Source organism: Neophocaena asiaeorientalis, unplaced genomic scaffold, assembly GCF_003031525.2.
Source record: "Neophocaena asiaeorientalis asiaeorientalis breed wild unplaced genomic scaffold, Neophocaena_asiaeorientalis_V1.1 scaffold30, whole genome shotgun sequence".
NCBI classification, from domain to species: Eukaryota; Metazoa; Chordata; class Mammalia; order Artiodactyla; family Phocoenidae; genus Neophocaena; species Neophocaena asiaeorientalis.
The window spans coordinates 14,760,157-14,775,882 of record NW_020174923.1 but is presented as its reverse complement, the minus strand read 5'-3'; the positions used below and the strand labels follow the sequence as shown (position 1 = coordinate 14,775,882).

Genomic DNA, 15,726 nt, shown 5'->3' with positions numbered 1-15,726 from the left:
TAGCTGTGTGAATCAGGTTGTATGGCTAGACCATTCTGGACCTCAGTCTCCTCACCTGTAAAATGGGGACAGTTGGACCAGAAGGTAGATGGGGGCTTTCCAGTTCTGACATTCAATGGCTGACCCTTTGGCCCCTGATGTTACAATATGGAGCTTGATCGTGATTGGCCCATAGCCTCACCCAGCTCTGCTGTTCTCCTGGTCATGGGAACAAGATGGACTTGCCCTGGACCTTCCCTACTTGTGCTCTTCTATTATGGGCAGCTCTTGCCATGGCTCAGGACTGAGGGTGATCAGAACTCAGGTAGCTCTGGGACCTGAAGGAGCATGGGATCAAACAAGGGCACCAGGCAGGGGCAGACGCCTCCCAGGGCAGCATTATACCCGTCTCCTTCTCCGCAGACAAGCTCTACAATGAGGCCGTGGCAAAGGCCTTCCTGCAGTTTTATGAGCGTACAGCCCAAGTTGTGTGGAACCAGTTCATGGAGGCCACCTGGAACTATGTCACCAACATCACCAAGAAGAATCGCGGGGAGATGGTGTGGTACCACTTCCACCCCAGCCCCTTCTCCCCTTGCTCTTCTCAGGGGTCTCGGTGGGGGGATGGGGGGGAAACCACACTTTTTTGCCCCCTTTCCAGAGCTAGAGGGAAAAGGGAAGCCCCAAAGTACACGTCAAAACAGACTGTAAGCTCCAGGCCTCTTGGTAGCCCTAAAGATCTCTAAGTAAGAGTCTCTTGTTTCCCCTTGTAGATAGCCCCTGCTTGCTTTTAAGGACCAGGCTCCCTCCCTTCTCCCTCTTAGCAAATTTTCAATGATTCCAAACCCTTAAAGTGGGCTTTGGGGGACTTCCCTGGCAGTCCAGTGGTTAGGACTTCGCCTTCCAATGCAGGGGGTGTGGGTTCAATCCCTGGTCGGGGAGCTATGATCCCACATGCCTGGCGGCCAGAACCAAAACAGAGCAATATTGTAACAAATTCAATGAAGACTTTAAAAATGGTCCACATCAAAAAAAAATCTTTAAAAAAAAAGTGGGGCTTGGGAGGAGGTTGGGGGGCTGTGAGACCCTGACACTCTCCCTCAGCCTCATATGACAAACACAGTGACCCTCCTTCCAGCTGGACAAGGACGTGGAGCGGTCCCAGCACACGCTGTACTTTTGGCACGTGGGCCCTCCTGTTTAAGATCGCCAGCTTCCAGGACCCAGCCGTGAAGCGCATGTTGAGTAAGCTGCAGAGCTTGGACAGGGCGGTCCTGCCCAAGGAGGAGCTCCGGGAGGTGAGGACAGGCCCCCAGGTCTCCAGGGTGGGTGGGCTGCCTGGCGGGGAGCCGCCGGGGGCAGGAGGGAGGTTGGCAGGCAGGGCCAGAGCTTCCTCTGGAGGAGGAGGGAAGCAGAGACTGGTGGGAAGATGCCTTGGCCAGGCCTGCCTCTCCAGGCTGGTGGGGCTAGTACCAGGGGTGGGCCCACAGGTACCGGCCTGCCCTGGGTGACACCCGTCCCCCCAGTACAACCAGATTGTGGCCCACGTGGAGACCACATACAGCATGACCCAGGTGTGCCTGAATGAGGGGCCCTGCTTGCCCCTGGAGCCTGAGGAGCACCCCAGCCCATCCCTACCAACCCCAGAGTCTCAGCACCAGCCCCTTCCAGGAGCTTCTAGACTCCCACCCTCCTCCTGGTCCCAACTGCCCTGTTGGCGGGGGCGGGGAGAGTGGGTGCCTGGGGCAGGTGAGGGCAGAAGGCCGCCGCCAGAGTGGGATCCCACCTTGGCTCCTTTTCCGGGCACAGACCTCCAAGAAGTCACGGCCTCCTCCCGGGACCAGAGGGAGCTGCTGTGGGCCTGGCAGGGCTGGCGGGATGCTATGGGTCACCAGCTCCGCAGCACCTTCGAGCGCTACGTGCAGCTGCGAGGCTCAACGGTGAAGCCCCTCCCCCGCCCCACACCTACCAGCCAGCCCAGCCGGGGGCCGACCAGGTACTGCGTGGGGCTCAGGGCAATGCTGGGAAGGGCGAAGCAGAGTCTGCAGAGGGGAAGGGTGGTGGTAGGACCTGGAGATGGGAACCCTGAGCCCTGCCGCTGGGGAGGGCCAGGTGGCTCACTCATTGTGTGGTTCCACAAACGGTGATGGGGCACTTACTGTGTGCTGGTGCTGGGGAGGTTCTGAGGATGCATAGGTGAAAAGACAGAGAAGGTGCCCACCCTCCTAGGGCTTACAGTTCGCTGGGGGACAGACGCACATCTCCAGTTGTTGCCACCCGGGATGAATGCTGAGCAGGAAGGGGCTGCAGAGAGAGAATAGGGGAGCCCTGCTTCAGCTAGGTGGTCAGGGAAAGCCTCGCTGACGTGTATCCAAGGCCTGAAAGATGGAACGAGCCAGGCAGCAAGAAGAAAAGAGCCTCCTGAAGTCCTTGGGGGGATCTAAAGGAAGGCGGACTGGATGGGTAGGGCTTGAAGCGGGTGAGAGCGGAACAGGGCTTTACCCAGGTCCTATCCAACCAGGCAAGGGGAAGAGCACACAGTAGTACTTTGCTAAGTGCGTTTCCACCCTGATCTCATCCAATACGGACAGTGGCCTTGGGAGGTGTTCTTCCTGTTTGGCAAATGAAGACCCCTAAGGATCTAGGAGGTCAGGTGGCTTCCCTAGAAGGTGCTTGGGTCTCCTGCCAGCCAGGCCAGGCTGAAGGGTGGTGAGCGCCTCTGAGCCCCCTCCCCTTTCCTAGGTTACAAAGACATGGGGGCCTCATGGCGGTCCACGTACGAGTCCGACACACTGGAAGAAGACCTGGAGCAGCTCTTCCAGGAGCTGCAGCCGCTCTACATGAACCTGCACGCCTACGTGCGCCTGCGTGCGCCTACGTGCGCCGGGCCCTGTATCGCTTCTACGGCCCGAGCTCATCGATCCGAGGGGGCCCAACCCAGCCCACGTTCTGGGTAAAACCCCAGCTGGCGGCAGAGGCAGGGCGGGCAGAGTAGGCCTCCAAGCAGGCAGGCGAGCAGGCACTCAGTCGGGGGAGAGCCGGTCTCCTGCCTCCTCTCAGCCCTCCCCCTCCCCTTCCAGGCAACATGTGGGCTCAGTCCTGGGTCAACGTCTTAGACCTGGTCCTGCCCTTCCGGAGAAGCCCCCCGAGGACATCACGAAGATCATGTGAGGCCAGGTCAGCGCTCGGCCTCGGTCTGCCCCTGCCCACTCCGCAGCCCTGAGTGGGGCCCCACGCACTTCCTCTTCCTCACAGCAGTGGAAGTCTGAGAAAATGTTCCAAGAGGCTGAAAAATTCGTCACCTCCCTGGGGTTGCTTTCCACCCCTCCTGAGTTCTGGAAAAATGCCATGATGGAAAGGCCAACGGACGGGCGGGAGGTGGAGTGCCACGCATCCGCCTGGGACTTCTACGAGGGGAAGGACTTCAGGTGCTCAGCCTATGGCCAGCATCACCCCCTGCCTCTGCTCCTTCCTCTCTCCACCTGTCTGCCTGGCTCAGGAGGGCAGCGGGGGCGGGGGGTGGGCCAGGTGGGTGGGAGCAAAGGGCTTGGCCGCTGCTTGGATGTGAGGCCTGGAGTAACAGCATAAGGCCCTGCTGGTCTCTGGCTCGACCACCCCCGTCCCTTAACAGAGCCTGAGTGGAGAAATCTCTCCTCCCAGGGCATCCCCATGCTCCTTGACCCCTGCCCTTTAACCCTAGGATAAAGAAGTGCACCGAAGTGACCATAGAAGATCTGCTCTCCATCTTCCACCAGATGGGCTATATCCAGTACTTCCTGCAGTACAAGAACCTCTCTGTGATCTTCCACACAGGTGCCAACCCAGCCTTTGAAGAGGCCGTGGGGTCGGTGATCACCCTCTCGGCCTCCTCCCATAAGCATCTGCTCAACGGAGCCCTGCTCAGCCACCAGCACCAGGATGAAGGTGATGGGGACCAAGGGGATCATAGGAGGCCAGTCTGGGCCTGGGGCTGCAGCTGGGGCTCTCCAGGCAAAGCTGAGGGGAGGGGGAACTGGGAGCAGCCTCCTAACGGCCCCACTTTCCCCAGAAGAGGAGGTCAGTTTCCTGATGAACGTTGCCCTGGAGAAGATCGCCTTCATCCCCTTCGCCTACCTGGTGGACCTGTTTCGCTGGAATGTCTTTGACGGCACCGTCAAGAAGGCCGTGTACAACCAGGAGTGGTGGAACCTCAGGTGGGGAGGACCGCTGATCGGGCCCACTGCCCAGGCCCAGCGCTGGTGTGGGCTTTCCCAGGGCTTTCAGGGCAGCCTCAAGGGTACTACCTGCTACCAAAGAGCGCTGCTGCCTCTCCTGTGAGGGCAGAGCTGGGAGTGAGATGCTGCTGACCTGGGGCCATGGGGAAGCCCTGGGGTGGCGTTGGCTGTTAGCTGTCACCGGACAAAAGCGTTCCTGCTGAAGTGGGTGGGGCCCGAGCGTGCAGTCGTGGGGGATCGTGTCAAGTGCAGCACCAGCTGAGCAGTCCCCTTAGCCTCTCTGGGGATCCTGGGAGCCCGGGAAGCTCGCACATTCGTTGCGCCTGGGCTCCTCCAAGAACAGGACACTGCCTGCCAGGCAGGCCTTCCTGCTCCTCCCCTCCCTTTCTGTGCCCACCAGTGGGACCAGCAGAAGGGGTGTTTGGGGGGCTGAGATCTTTCCCTCCTGTGGAAAGAGTCCTCATGGGACAGGGGCAGGCCCAGTGCCCCCTTTCCTGCTACCTGGACACGCACACACACCTGCCTCTGACTTAGCATCCCCAGACCTGTCTGCAGGCAGAGCTGGCAACAAAAGGAGCACCACCAGCAGTCGGGCAGCATCAGTCTTGAGTGAGGGGCACCTGTGTCCATCCCATCACTGACCCCTGGCTGTTTGCTTGGGTAATAACTGCCCATGACTATGGCTTCTCCATCTCCACTAGGCCTCAGACTGACCAGCTCAGGTCTGCTTGCGACAGACGACCCTGATGGGCCTGCTAGCTCTGCACCAGGCCCTTACGTTGGCCATTCACAGAAGAAGGTGTGACCACCCTGGGGTCACACCGCCATCCAGGGATGGCAGAGCTGGGCGCCCCTCCCTTAGTCCTCTCACCCTCACACCCCCGCCCTGAATACAGGGCCAGGCCTCACTGGAGGGACTGGCAGAGTCTTGACTTTGTGCCCCCTCCGAGGGCACCCCCACCAGCCATCTGAAGTGCCTGCCCAGGACCTTTTCCTTTCTCTCTCGGCCATGCCCACCACCACCTGAGTGATGGAAACCTGGGGTTGAGGGAGAGGGACGGCAACTCCCTGGTCCTTGAACAAAAACCTGTCAATGAGAGAGGAACTTCCCTCAGAGGATAGTTCAAGGCTCCAGTGGGCCAACAGTGAAACGATGAGCTTGTTCACAGACTTTGTCTCATCCCAAAGATGGGTCATTTTATCCCCATTTCACAGACAACATTTTACAACAAGGCTCAGTGACAATCAATAACTTTCCCATAGTCACACAGCTCAGAGGGTCAAAACCAGACCTGAACATGAAAGTTATTAGGACACACTGTTCTGTGTCCTGCTACCAATTCCCTGATCCCTAAGCCTCGGTTTTCTTCATCTGTAGAATGGGAATAGTAGTAGTACCATACCACAGGGATGTTACTCTCTTTTCTTCTTGGCACTTTTTTTTTTTTATTGGAGTATAGTTGACTTAAATGTTGTGTTAGTTTCAGATGGACAGCACAGTGAATCAGTTATATATATACATATATCCACTCTTTTTTTTTTAAGATTCTTTTCCATATAGGCCATTACAGAGTATTGAGTAGAGTTCTCTGTGCTATACAGCAAGTTCTCAGAAGTTATCTATTTTATATATAGTAGTGTGTATATGTCAGTCCCAATCTCCCAATTTGGAATATTTATTTATTTATTTATTTATTTATTATTTATTTTTGGCTGTGTTGGGTCTTGGTTTCTGTGCGAGGGCTTTCTCTAGTTGCGGCAAGTGGGGGCCACTCTTCATCGCGGTGCGCGGGCCTCTCACTGTCGCAGCCTCTCTTATTGCGGAGCACAGGCTCCAGACGTGCAGGCTCAGTAGTTGTGGCTCATGGGCCTAGTTGCTCCGCAGCATGTGGGATCTTCCCAGACCAGGGCTTGAACCCGTGTCCCCTGCATTGGCAGGCAGATTCTCAACCACTATGCCACCAGGGAAGCCCCAGCACTTTTTATCAGATGAAACGACCTTGTTGGTTGGTCTACAACCGCCCCCCATCATTAGGATGAAAGCAGTGACCTTGCCTAGCTCATTCCCTCCTGTGCCCCCACAACCAGGACAATGCTGAGTGAGTCTGTGTGAAGAGCTTGGCACGGTTCCTGCAGAGAGGAAGTGCTCAGTGTTCACTATTGTTATTATTTGATTCTGATTCCCAATCCCGTGTGTTTTCAACTCATTTATTTAATCAGTAAAAATGCATTAAGTGTCCTCTGCATGCCAAGTCACTTTGATAGCTGTGCAAATGTTTCAAAAGGAAAAGGCTCTGGGAACGCTACCGGATGGCACTATCAAGCCCCCAATTTGCCCCCCGCCCCCAGGTTGAAGTACCAGAGCCTGTGCCCCACTGTCCCTTGGACAGAGGATGACTTTGATCCGGGCGCCAAGTTCCACATCTCTGCCAGCTTGCCCTACATTCGGTAAAGGTCTGGGCCCTGCCAGCAGAACCAGCTCTTCGAGTTGGGAGCCGGGGGCATAGGACCCAGGCTGAGGATTTCCAGGAAGGCACCGGATCCAAATGTCCCCCTGCACCCCTCCCCACGTCCTCCCATCAGATGGCACAGCCTTCTGAGGGCCATGCCCTGAACCCACTGGGCTTTTACATCAGCTCCCGCGTGGAGGGCAGAGCTGATGGGAAAGCGTGTCTGATGTCCCTGAGAGGAGGGAAGGAACGAGGGAGGCCAGCATAGGCCCAGAAGGCTAGGAAGGAGAGCCCTTGCAGTGCTCCAGGGCCAGCCTACCCCACTGTGACTGCTGACCCAGGCCCACCTCTGCCACCCCTCCCTAGCCAGCCTCGCCTTCTCTCCCCAGGTACTTCCTCAGTTTCGTGCTCCAGTTCCAGTTCCATGAAGCACTCTGCAAGGCCTCAGGCCACGTGGGGCCCCTGCACTGATGCGACTTCTATAACTCCTAGCCGGCTGGGAAGCTCCTGGAGTGAGTGCCTTCCTCCCTCCCCTGTCCTTGGCTCCCCTTCCCCACCTTGCAGGAAGCCTGCCCCAGGGCCCCTCTTCTCACCTGGCCACCCTAGGCCCCCTGAGCAGAGCTTGTGTTCTAGTGGAAGTTCTTCCTTCTGTCAGACTGCAGTCTCTCCTATGTTAATCAAAGCTCATTTCCTCTTGTGTAGCCCCTTGTGGTCAGAGAGACTGTTTAGCCCCTCCTGCTAACACACACACACAGACACACACACACACACACACACTGTCTCTCTCTCTCTCTCTCTCTCTCTCTCTCTCTCTCTCTCTCTCTCTCTCTCTCTCTCTCTCCCCCTCTCGCTCTCTCTCACTCACTCACTCAGATAGCCAATAAACCAAACTGTCCCAGATCAGAACCCAGTGTTGGAGTCCTGCCTCTGCCTCCATCTTCCATCGGGATCCCCTTACTCTTTCTTGGCAAGTCGCTTGCCAAGCCTCTCAGCAGCACTTGATGCGGTGCACTGCGCTTCTTCCACCTTTTCTGGGAAGCGTCTGGACCCAGTCCCCAGGCGACGCAGGCGGCTTTCTCACCAGCCGCTTGGCACACTCTGATCAGCTGTGGTCTACTTTGACCCCCTACCCGCAGTCTTTTCTCCTGCACTTGGTATCTAGCCCATCCTTTCCATCCCTGCCTCTGTGGCACTGCTTTCTGGTCCTGAAGCAAACCTGGAGTGGGGCGAGAGGCTGACCTGATGGTGGGAAGCATTTACTGCTACAGGCTGGGCTCTCTAACAAGCGCTCTTACAGTGTTTCACGTTAGCAGCTCATAACTTTGCAAAATGGATATTACTATCCACATTTCGTAAATGATGAAACCAAAGCTAAGAGAGGTAATGTGATCCCCTAGTGCACACCGCTCAACTAGGAAGTGGCAGAGTCATGCTTTGAGGCCCAAACTGACTCCAGAACACAATATCTTTCACCCTGTTGCTTCCATAAATCAAACGATACTGGTCTGGTGAAGTTGACCTAGTCTACTGGTCCTAAGATCAGCGCTCCAACCACTGAGACATGAGGCCCACCCAGTGACATGGTCTTTTCCCCATTGAGTTTCAACTGATTTCAGTAGGTCCATTACCCTAACCTGTCAAGGTCATGTTGAGGTTTTTTTTTTTTTTTTTTTTTGCGGTGCATGGGCCTCTCAATGTTGTGGCGTCTCCCGTTGCGGAGCACAGGCTGCGGACGCGCAGGCTCAGCGGCCATGGCTCACGGGCCCGGCTGCTCCGCGGCATGTGGGATCTTCCTGGACCAGGGCACGAACCCGTGTCCCCTGCATCGGCAGGCGGACTCTCAACCACTGCGCCACCAGGGAAGCCCCAAAGCCTCTTTTAAGTATCCTAATAATTACCCACAATAATTTAGTATGCTTTGCAAATTTAATGAGCACATTTGTGATTCCACCATGCCATTCATCAGTAACCACAAGGCCAGATGGAGTTGCAGGACTGGTCCCTGCCTTTGCTTGCAGGAGGGCTACACCTTGCATGCCTTCTTGTCTGCCTAGTCTACTTGCTTTTCCATCTTTTCGTACTACAGCAGTTTATTCTAGTCGACTGCCCAGGTTTGAGCTTCTCGGAATGTGTGAAACATAAGAGGCCTCTCTGCTCCCTGCATTCATGTTTCTGGCTGCCTATCATTTATTCATTCAGCAAACATTTACTTGTGCACGTGCCAACGAGCCTGCCCTGCGTCCAGCAGGGGGCAATGGGCCACAGGATAAATCAATAACCGTAATCCAAGAAAGGAGATGGTGCAGTAAGAAAGGGCTTTGGCGAACATGTAAAGAGAGTGAGGAGGTCATGCCAGGGGATCAAAGAGGGATCTCTGACCCCCAACGCAGGAGTACAAAGAATAGCAGACATCCATTTTCTATACATCAACTCACTTTTGTTTTGTGTTGTTTTCTTATTTTGGCCGCACCGCGTGGCATGTGGGATCTTAGTTCCCCGACCAGGAATCGAACCTGCACCCCCTGCAGTGGAAGCCTGGGGTCTTAACCATTGGACCGTCAGGGAATTCCCAACATCAACTCACTTTTGACTCTGAGCCTTCATCCTGCTTGGTCGCTGGGACTTTTGAGCTCAGTCATTCTCATCACTTCCCTCCCCCACTCCACACAGGGCATGCAAGGCTTCCAGGGTGTGACTTGACACCAAGCATGTAGAAGCCTTGCCGTCATCACTACGCATATTGTGGAGGGATGGAGCAGGCACGTGCTTGCAGGGGAGAAGGGGAAGGGCGAGATTCTTGGCTGCTCTTTTGCCTAACACAGCTTAAAACTTGATTTTGCTATTTTTGACTCATCTTCCTAAATGTGATTGCCGTGGGACAGCCTCTGGGTTGGCTCTCCGGGGAAGAGAGGGTCAAAGTGGACTTGGTCCAAATTCCCAAAGTCCCCTGCCTCACCCAGCCAGCCATGAGGACCTGACCCTGTCCATGGGGCCCGCTGCTGCCACATTGGAGTTGAGGGCTCCAGGCAGTGCCCAGTTGTCACCCTTGCCAGTCTCATGTGCTGCCCACATCAAACCTCTTGTCCCGCCCAGCCTGAAAGACTATTTCTGAGTAGGCAGACTCTGAGTGGTTGAAACTTTTCCCCCACCAGGTCCTTCCTTTTTCCCAGGACCTGGCATCGGATAAAAATCCTCTAACTTAAAGTTAGTTTTGTTTGTTTTTTTCTTTCTATCTTGATGACTTTTCTCCTCCATTTCTCTAGACTCATAACTACATTTCCCCCCAGTGGTTTCTTCCAAGGATCCACTGACCTTTAGTTTCCCCACCTCATTCTTCCCCAGCTGTTTGTTAAGCGTTGTGTATAAGTCTTTGCAAGCAACAAAGCCCTCTGTGCTGCCATTATGTGACTTAATCCTCACCACAGTGAAATGCAAGTATTAATGGAAGCCGGCCTTACTGATGAAGAAGCTGAGGCTAAGAGAGGTTAAACTGATTGTCTGTGGTTGTGCGGCCCGTAGCTAGCACTGCTGGGTCTGAACCTGGGTCCTGTTAGTCTAGATTCCACACTCTGACTTCTGGGCCTCTCAGCCCCACCTCTCTCCTGGTCGGATCAGGGGAAACAGGTTGAGAAGCATCAACAGACGCCTCCTGCTGCCTCTGCCGAAGGCTAGACCCCCTGCCACCAAGCACTGGGTGTGTCTTGAGACAGAGCTGACGTTTCTGCAGCGCTGCAGGCAGTACACAGGACACATCCCATGCTTATTATCTCTCAAATCATCCCAAACGCTCCCTGTGAGACCGGAAGAGACTGAAGAGTGACCTCTCTCTACTAACACTGAGCACCTCACGGGAAACGTGAGGTTTCCCTCTTGACTTTAGGCTTGAGTCCAGGAGGACAACAATCATCACAGTAGTAGTAATAATGATAATATTAGGCAAACATTTATTGCCCACCTAGTACGCTCCGAGAATTGTGTTTATTTGGCCAACACAACAACCCTAGGAGATAGGTACTGTTATTTTCTCCATTTTATGGATATGGAAATTGAAGTTCAGAAAGGTTAAGTACTTGCCCAAGGTCCCACAGCTGAGCCACAGAGGACTCAAACACAGGTTGGTGTTATTTCAAAGCTTGTGATTTTATCCACTGTGCTGAGCTCTGTTGGAAGAGTCTGGGTATCAAAGCCCTAAAGGCAGGGCTGGGCATACTGAGGGGTCCCAGCAGCATCAGCTGATTCTGCCCCACAGCCTCACAGCTGTACCCGCTCTCCCAGGGATGTCCTAAAGCTGGGCTTGAGCAAGCCCTGGCCAGAGGTCCTGCAGAAGATAACGGGGGAGAACAAGGTGTCTACAAAGGCCCTCATGACCTACTTCAAGCCCCTGCTGAACTGGCTGGTCACCGAGAATGTGCGGCGTGGGGACATCCTGGTCTGGCCAGACTTCAGCTGTTCCTTTGAAGGTTTGGTAATCTGACCCTAATCCCACCACTGTTCTAGCCCCAAGCCCTACCCTAGCCTGCCCTGGGCCAGCCCTTACCCAACCCAGCCTTCACCCCTAGCCCATCTATGACCTGGCTTTCTGCTGTGGAGCCCTGTCTGCACCTGATGCAGCCTCGGCCAGCCACTAGCTCGCTCAGATGCTTCCTTGCCCACTCTCCAGCTAGACTGCCGGGCTGGCTTCTGAGCACGGGGTGGGCACCTTGCCTCCCGACCCTTGCACGGAGCCACTGCTGGGCGCCATGTGGTACACAGCCCTATCTGTACCATCCTTTCCTTCTCTTCCTTTTGCTCTCTTTCTCACTCTCCTTCCCAGGCAAGGCCCTCAACTTTGGCTTGGAAGGTGAGTGCCAGAGGCTGAGGGAGAAGGCCCGTGGCAGTCAGATCCTCTCTGATCACCATGAGGTACCCTCCCCAGTTCCACCTGCTTGGCAAGATTCCTGTGTCTTTCACAGAGAAAGAAACAGACAGGGAGGCACTCCTGGGTCTGGAGCTGGACCCTGCCCAGGCCAAATCTAGGCGGTGGGTGTTGCTGGCCCTGAGCTTTGTCATGTTACTGGTGGTCCTGTTGCTGGCCTACAGGCTGTACATCCTGGAAAAAAGCTCACTGGTCCAAGACACCAGTGCGCGGGACACCAGTACACAGGACACCAGAGCACTCAAGTCACCACCCAAAGCCTGCTTTCTAGGCATAGCCATGGAGCCCCACCAAGTTGTCAGAAAACAGTGGCTGCTGCTAGGCCTCTGCCTCATCCTGATGCTGTGCTCAATCGGCCTGACCATTCGGATTTTCACACAGCACAACAGGAAGCCCCCGGGGATGAGAGCTGAATGGTGGAGCTGGGACTAGACACCAGTGTGACTGGTGAGGCTGGGGGGCAGGAGGAGGGTGGCCTAGCCAGAGAGGATGTTGGGGAGGTTGAGGAGGGGACCGCTTGCACACATAGCGCCCAGCTGTAATTGGGTGCAGCTGTGGCAGATCTGGGTCCATGCGGAGTTGTAACTGTGTGTATGTGAACTCATGTATGTGACGCCATGTGACTGTGTGATTCCATGTACGCCCTGGGTTCCGGGCCAACCTCCTTCCCTGGGGGCTCAGGAACCATGGTTTTAGTGACTCAGGGGCTTTGTCCCTCCAAGCCATCCCTCAGCCCCAATTCATGCCCAGGACTTGTTTTTCATAGTCATGCTTTCTTCAGGAGCCCAAGTGTGGGGCTGGACAGGGACTGCAGTACCCGAGGAGGATCTGCTCTGGTTAGAAACTGGACACTGCTTCAGTCCCCTTGTAAACTGTATTGAGGCAGAGCCAGACGCTCCTGTACAAATCAGCAGCGCCCGGTTCATGAGCGCGATGCTCTGTATACTGGCCAGCACCTCTTTCTGCTGATCCTCTGGCCTGCCCCGTGCTGGGCTGCATAATCCAGCCCCCAAAAGCTGCTTGTTAGCTGTCTGAGATGCAAGTAGCCTTACAAACTGCCCCATGGCCCTCCCTGCCCCAGTCCAGGCCCTCCCAAATGGAGAGAGTGGGTAGCTGGGCACCAAGAGAAGCTTGATTAATGATTGACTTCTTTAATATTTAAACAAAGGTCATCTCCAGCCACTGCGCTCCATAGATGGCCTTGTTCAACACACACACCTGCTGCCTGGGCTGTTGCCCTGGGGATTGAGCACAGGGCAAACAGCACCTTTCCAGGCTCAGTGGGGGAGGGGAGGATGGGGAGGGAGAGCTTTAGGAGGACGTTGGGGAATGAGTACTCCAGGGGCAAACCTAGGAGGAGAGAGGGAAGGCCTCTGCTCCTGCCTCTTCTCAACCTTTCTTTCTTGTGTTGTCTGTCTAACCCAAGGGTGCCACACCCAATATATGGGAACTTATCGAGTTTGGACTGAGGCCCCAGGGGCTGCTGGGGAGGCTGAGAATCAATGCCTGTCAGAGGTTAGGGAAACCTTGAGGAGAAGTAGCATCACAGCCAGTAACCACAGAGGGGAGGCACAGGAGCTCCAGTTGAGCTAGTGGGAAGGTGGCCAAAAGATGGAACTGGCTCTCTCTAGATTAAGGATCTGAGCCCAGAATTCAGGGGTTCAGGGTACAGAAGGACTGTACCCATAGGCTGAGACCTTCATGGATCCTACCTCTGCCCAGGTTTCAAGAGGTCTTCTTGAGTTCTGGCTGAGCCCAAGCACTTCCTGTTCTGACCGCAGGCTCCACAGGCTCCTCGTTTGGTGTCTCTGTCACTGCTCTTGCTTTGCTGTGCTGCAGTGTCCTTATTTGTCCCCATTACTAGCTTTCAGCTCTGTAAGGGCAGGACACTATGTAACACCTGTAGCCAGCACAGGCCATGGCACATAGTGGGGACTTGGAAAATGTATGAGTAAGTGAATGAATGAGTGTCCCACTGCCCAAATCCCTCCTCAGAGCTCAGCACCCCACACACTGAGCCCATGAAAAACAGCCCCACCTTTCCTCCACAGACAGCTTATCCCCCCCCCAACAGGGTCAGCCAGGACAACTCTGCCCTCAGCAGGAGGCCACACTTGCAGCCCTCCCATCCCCCAGCCACAGTGGCCAACGAGGCCCCCAGCAGGCATTGTGGCTCTGCGTGGCAAAGGCACATCCGACCCAGGACTCTGAGCCTCTCACCTGGACTCCAGCAAAAATCTCACTGAGCCTCCTTGTCCATCTTCCCTCCCCCACCCGCCATTGTAAAATTTCTTTCACTGGACTATTTCCTTCATGTCTAACTGCTAAACAACTTGGTTGTCCATCAGTTAAATCTAGATGTTCAAAATGGCATCTGAGGGTCTTTATCATTCCCTTCTTCTCCCACCTGACCTCTCCCACCCGCCCAGCTCAGCCCCCTGCACTGATCCCACCATCAGCCTTTGCCTAAAGTGCATGCCCCATTTGAATGCTTGCCCTCCAAGGCCTGGCTTGAAACTGGCCATTGGACCCTCTGCAAAGTTCCAAGCCCACCAAGGTGCTCAGTAAACTGTGGTCCCCTTCTCTTCCTCCTCTCCAAGAAGCCTCTTTCAATAAACCTCACCCCATCCCCATCTGCTTATTCTATTGTATTCATTTTCAACCTGTACTCAGACACTTTTATCAGTGGTCACTTGCTAATAGGTGGTTTTAAATCTGTTCTCTTCCCAAGCAGTGCCTGTATGCTAAGAGCTCAAGAAAGCACCTTATTGCATATTTCTTGTACATCACTCTGCCAGGACCAGGTCCTGGATGGGCTTGCCACTAGGAGTTCTACGTGGGCACTGGGGTTCAGCTGGAGGGCACCTGGTAAGGATGGGCAAGAGGTCTAACCGTACCATTGCTGGAGTCCAGCCCAACAGATCAGGAAAGAGACCTTCAGCAGAAAATCACTTGAGGCCTCTAACACCCCCTTCTGCGCCACCACCCCCCGACCCCCCATGGCCCGAGAGAGACCGCCTGGCAACGTCTGGACTGCCCTCTGGTACCGGGAGCGGGTCTGAGAGGGGCCGAGACCACAGGTCATTGGGACAGAGCAGAAGCTCCTCCAAGAAGTCCTGGAGCGGGACTCCTGCCCAGCTCCGCCCCCTAGGAGTCAGGGCCCCGCCCCTGCCCCGTTGAGTCCCGGAGAAGTTGCCCCCGCCCAGCCGCCGCCGCGCGGCTTCTTTCAGCACCGCGGCGCGGACAGCTCCCGGGCGGCAGCGGAGGGGAGGAGGCGCGGCGAGCGGCCTGCCGGGGAGGGCCGGGGAGGGCCGGGGAGAGCAGCAGAGGGTAGACGCAGGCGGGCGGGCGGGGCACGAAGCCCCGCAGCCCTCCCCGGGGGCGGCGCCCGCCCGGAGCCGGACGCTGCGGAGCCAGAGGGCAGACGGAGACGCAGGGAGCCGGGGCGCTGGTGGCTCCAGGCAGAGGCCGCAGCCGAAAGATGCCGGTCCGCAGGGGCCACGTCGCGCCCCAAAACACTTACCTGGACACCATCATCCGCAAGTTCGAGGGCCAGAGTGAGTGTGTGCGTCGGGTGGGGGCATGATCTGGAGCCCTGGTTCGGTGGCTGGAGTGGCCGGAACCCTTTACTAACTTCAGATAGAGCAGGGTGGGGGGTACCTGAGGCTGAATGCAAAACCCTTCTCTTTAATGTCCCCGAAACACCTTCTCCCCCAGGGAGCCCCTGCTTACCTCCAATGCTGCCCTCTCGTCTACAGCACGGTGGGCAGAGCGCAGTGCTCCCTTCCACCCCTGAGCTGTTTTTTTCCCCTTCCAAGCCCTGACCTCCCCTTCTATCACTGTACCAATTCCCTCTTGAACCGCCCCCCACCCCCACCCCAAATTCCTTCAGAGGTTTACTTTTCACCCTCCTTTTCACCTCCTAACCCTAACCACTCTGGTCTTTCCAGGAGCTCACCCAGGCCTGGCCCCGGTCTGGTCACACCCCTTTCCCTGCCTCCAGGAAGCCTTGGGCCTCCCTCCCTCTTCACGACCCCATTCATTCCTGCCCTGGTCTTCCCACAATCCCCAGCCCTGACTCCCCTTCCCTCACTCCTCTAATCACTCTCCTACTTCCCCCTCCTGACCACCCCCTCATTACTCCCAGGAGTCCCCTGACCTTCCCCCA

The 15,726-nt window shown here is 55.9% G+C and overlaps 2 protein-coding genes across 4 annotated transcripts in view; both read left to right on the top strand.

The window, feature by feature from the left end:
• The first annotated feature begins 204 nt into the window (after positions 1 to 204).
• LOC112410212 (angiotensin-converting enzyme-like protein Ace3) lies at positions 205 to 11,990 on the top strand. Its single transcript, XM_024760655.1, is given in 18 exon segments — positions 205 to 304; positions 403 to 539; positions 1,118 to 1,156; positions 1,158 to 1,277; positions 1,506 to 1,590; positions 1,786 to 1,911; positions 2,722 to 2,849; positions 2,852 to 2,888; positions 2,891 to 2,932; positions 3,060 to 3,107; positions 3,110 to 3,156; positions 3,235 to 3,407; positions 3,680 to 3,903; positions 4,028 to 4,172; positions 6,543 to 6,641; positions 7,033 to 7,155; positions 10,919 to 11,103; positions 11,596 to 11,990. Coding segments are annotated over 18 exon segments (2,253 nt in total).
• Positions 11,991 to 15,039: 3,049 nt separating this feature from the next.
• KCNH6 (potassium voltage-gated channel subfamily H member 6) overlaps positions 15,040 to 15,726 on the top strand; it is a 20,389-nt gene continuing 19,702 nt past the window's right edge. For all 3 annotated transcript variants that reach the window (XM_024760959.1, XM_024760958.1, XM_024760957.1), the window contains exon 1: positions 15,040 to 15,115. In XM_024760959.1, the coding sequence (XP_024616727.1) occupies positions 15,040 to 15,115 (76 nt within the window). The remainder of the gene's footprint in view (positions 15,116 to 15,726) is intronic.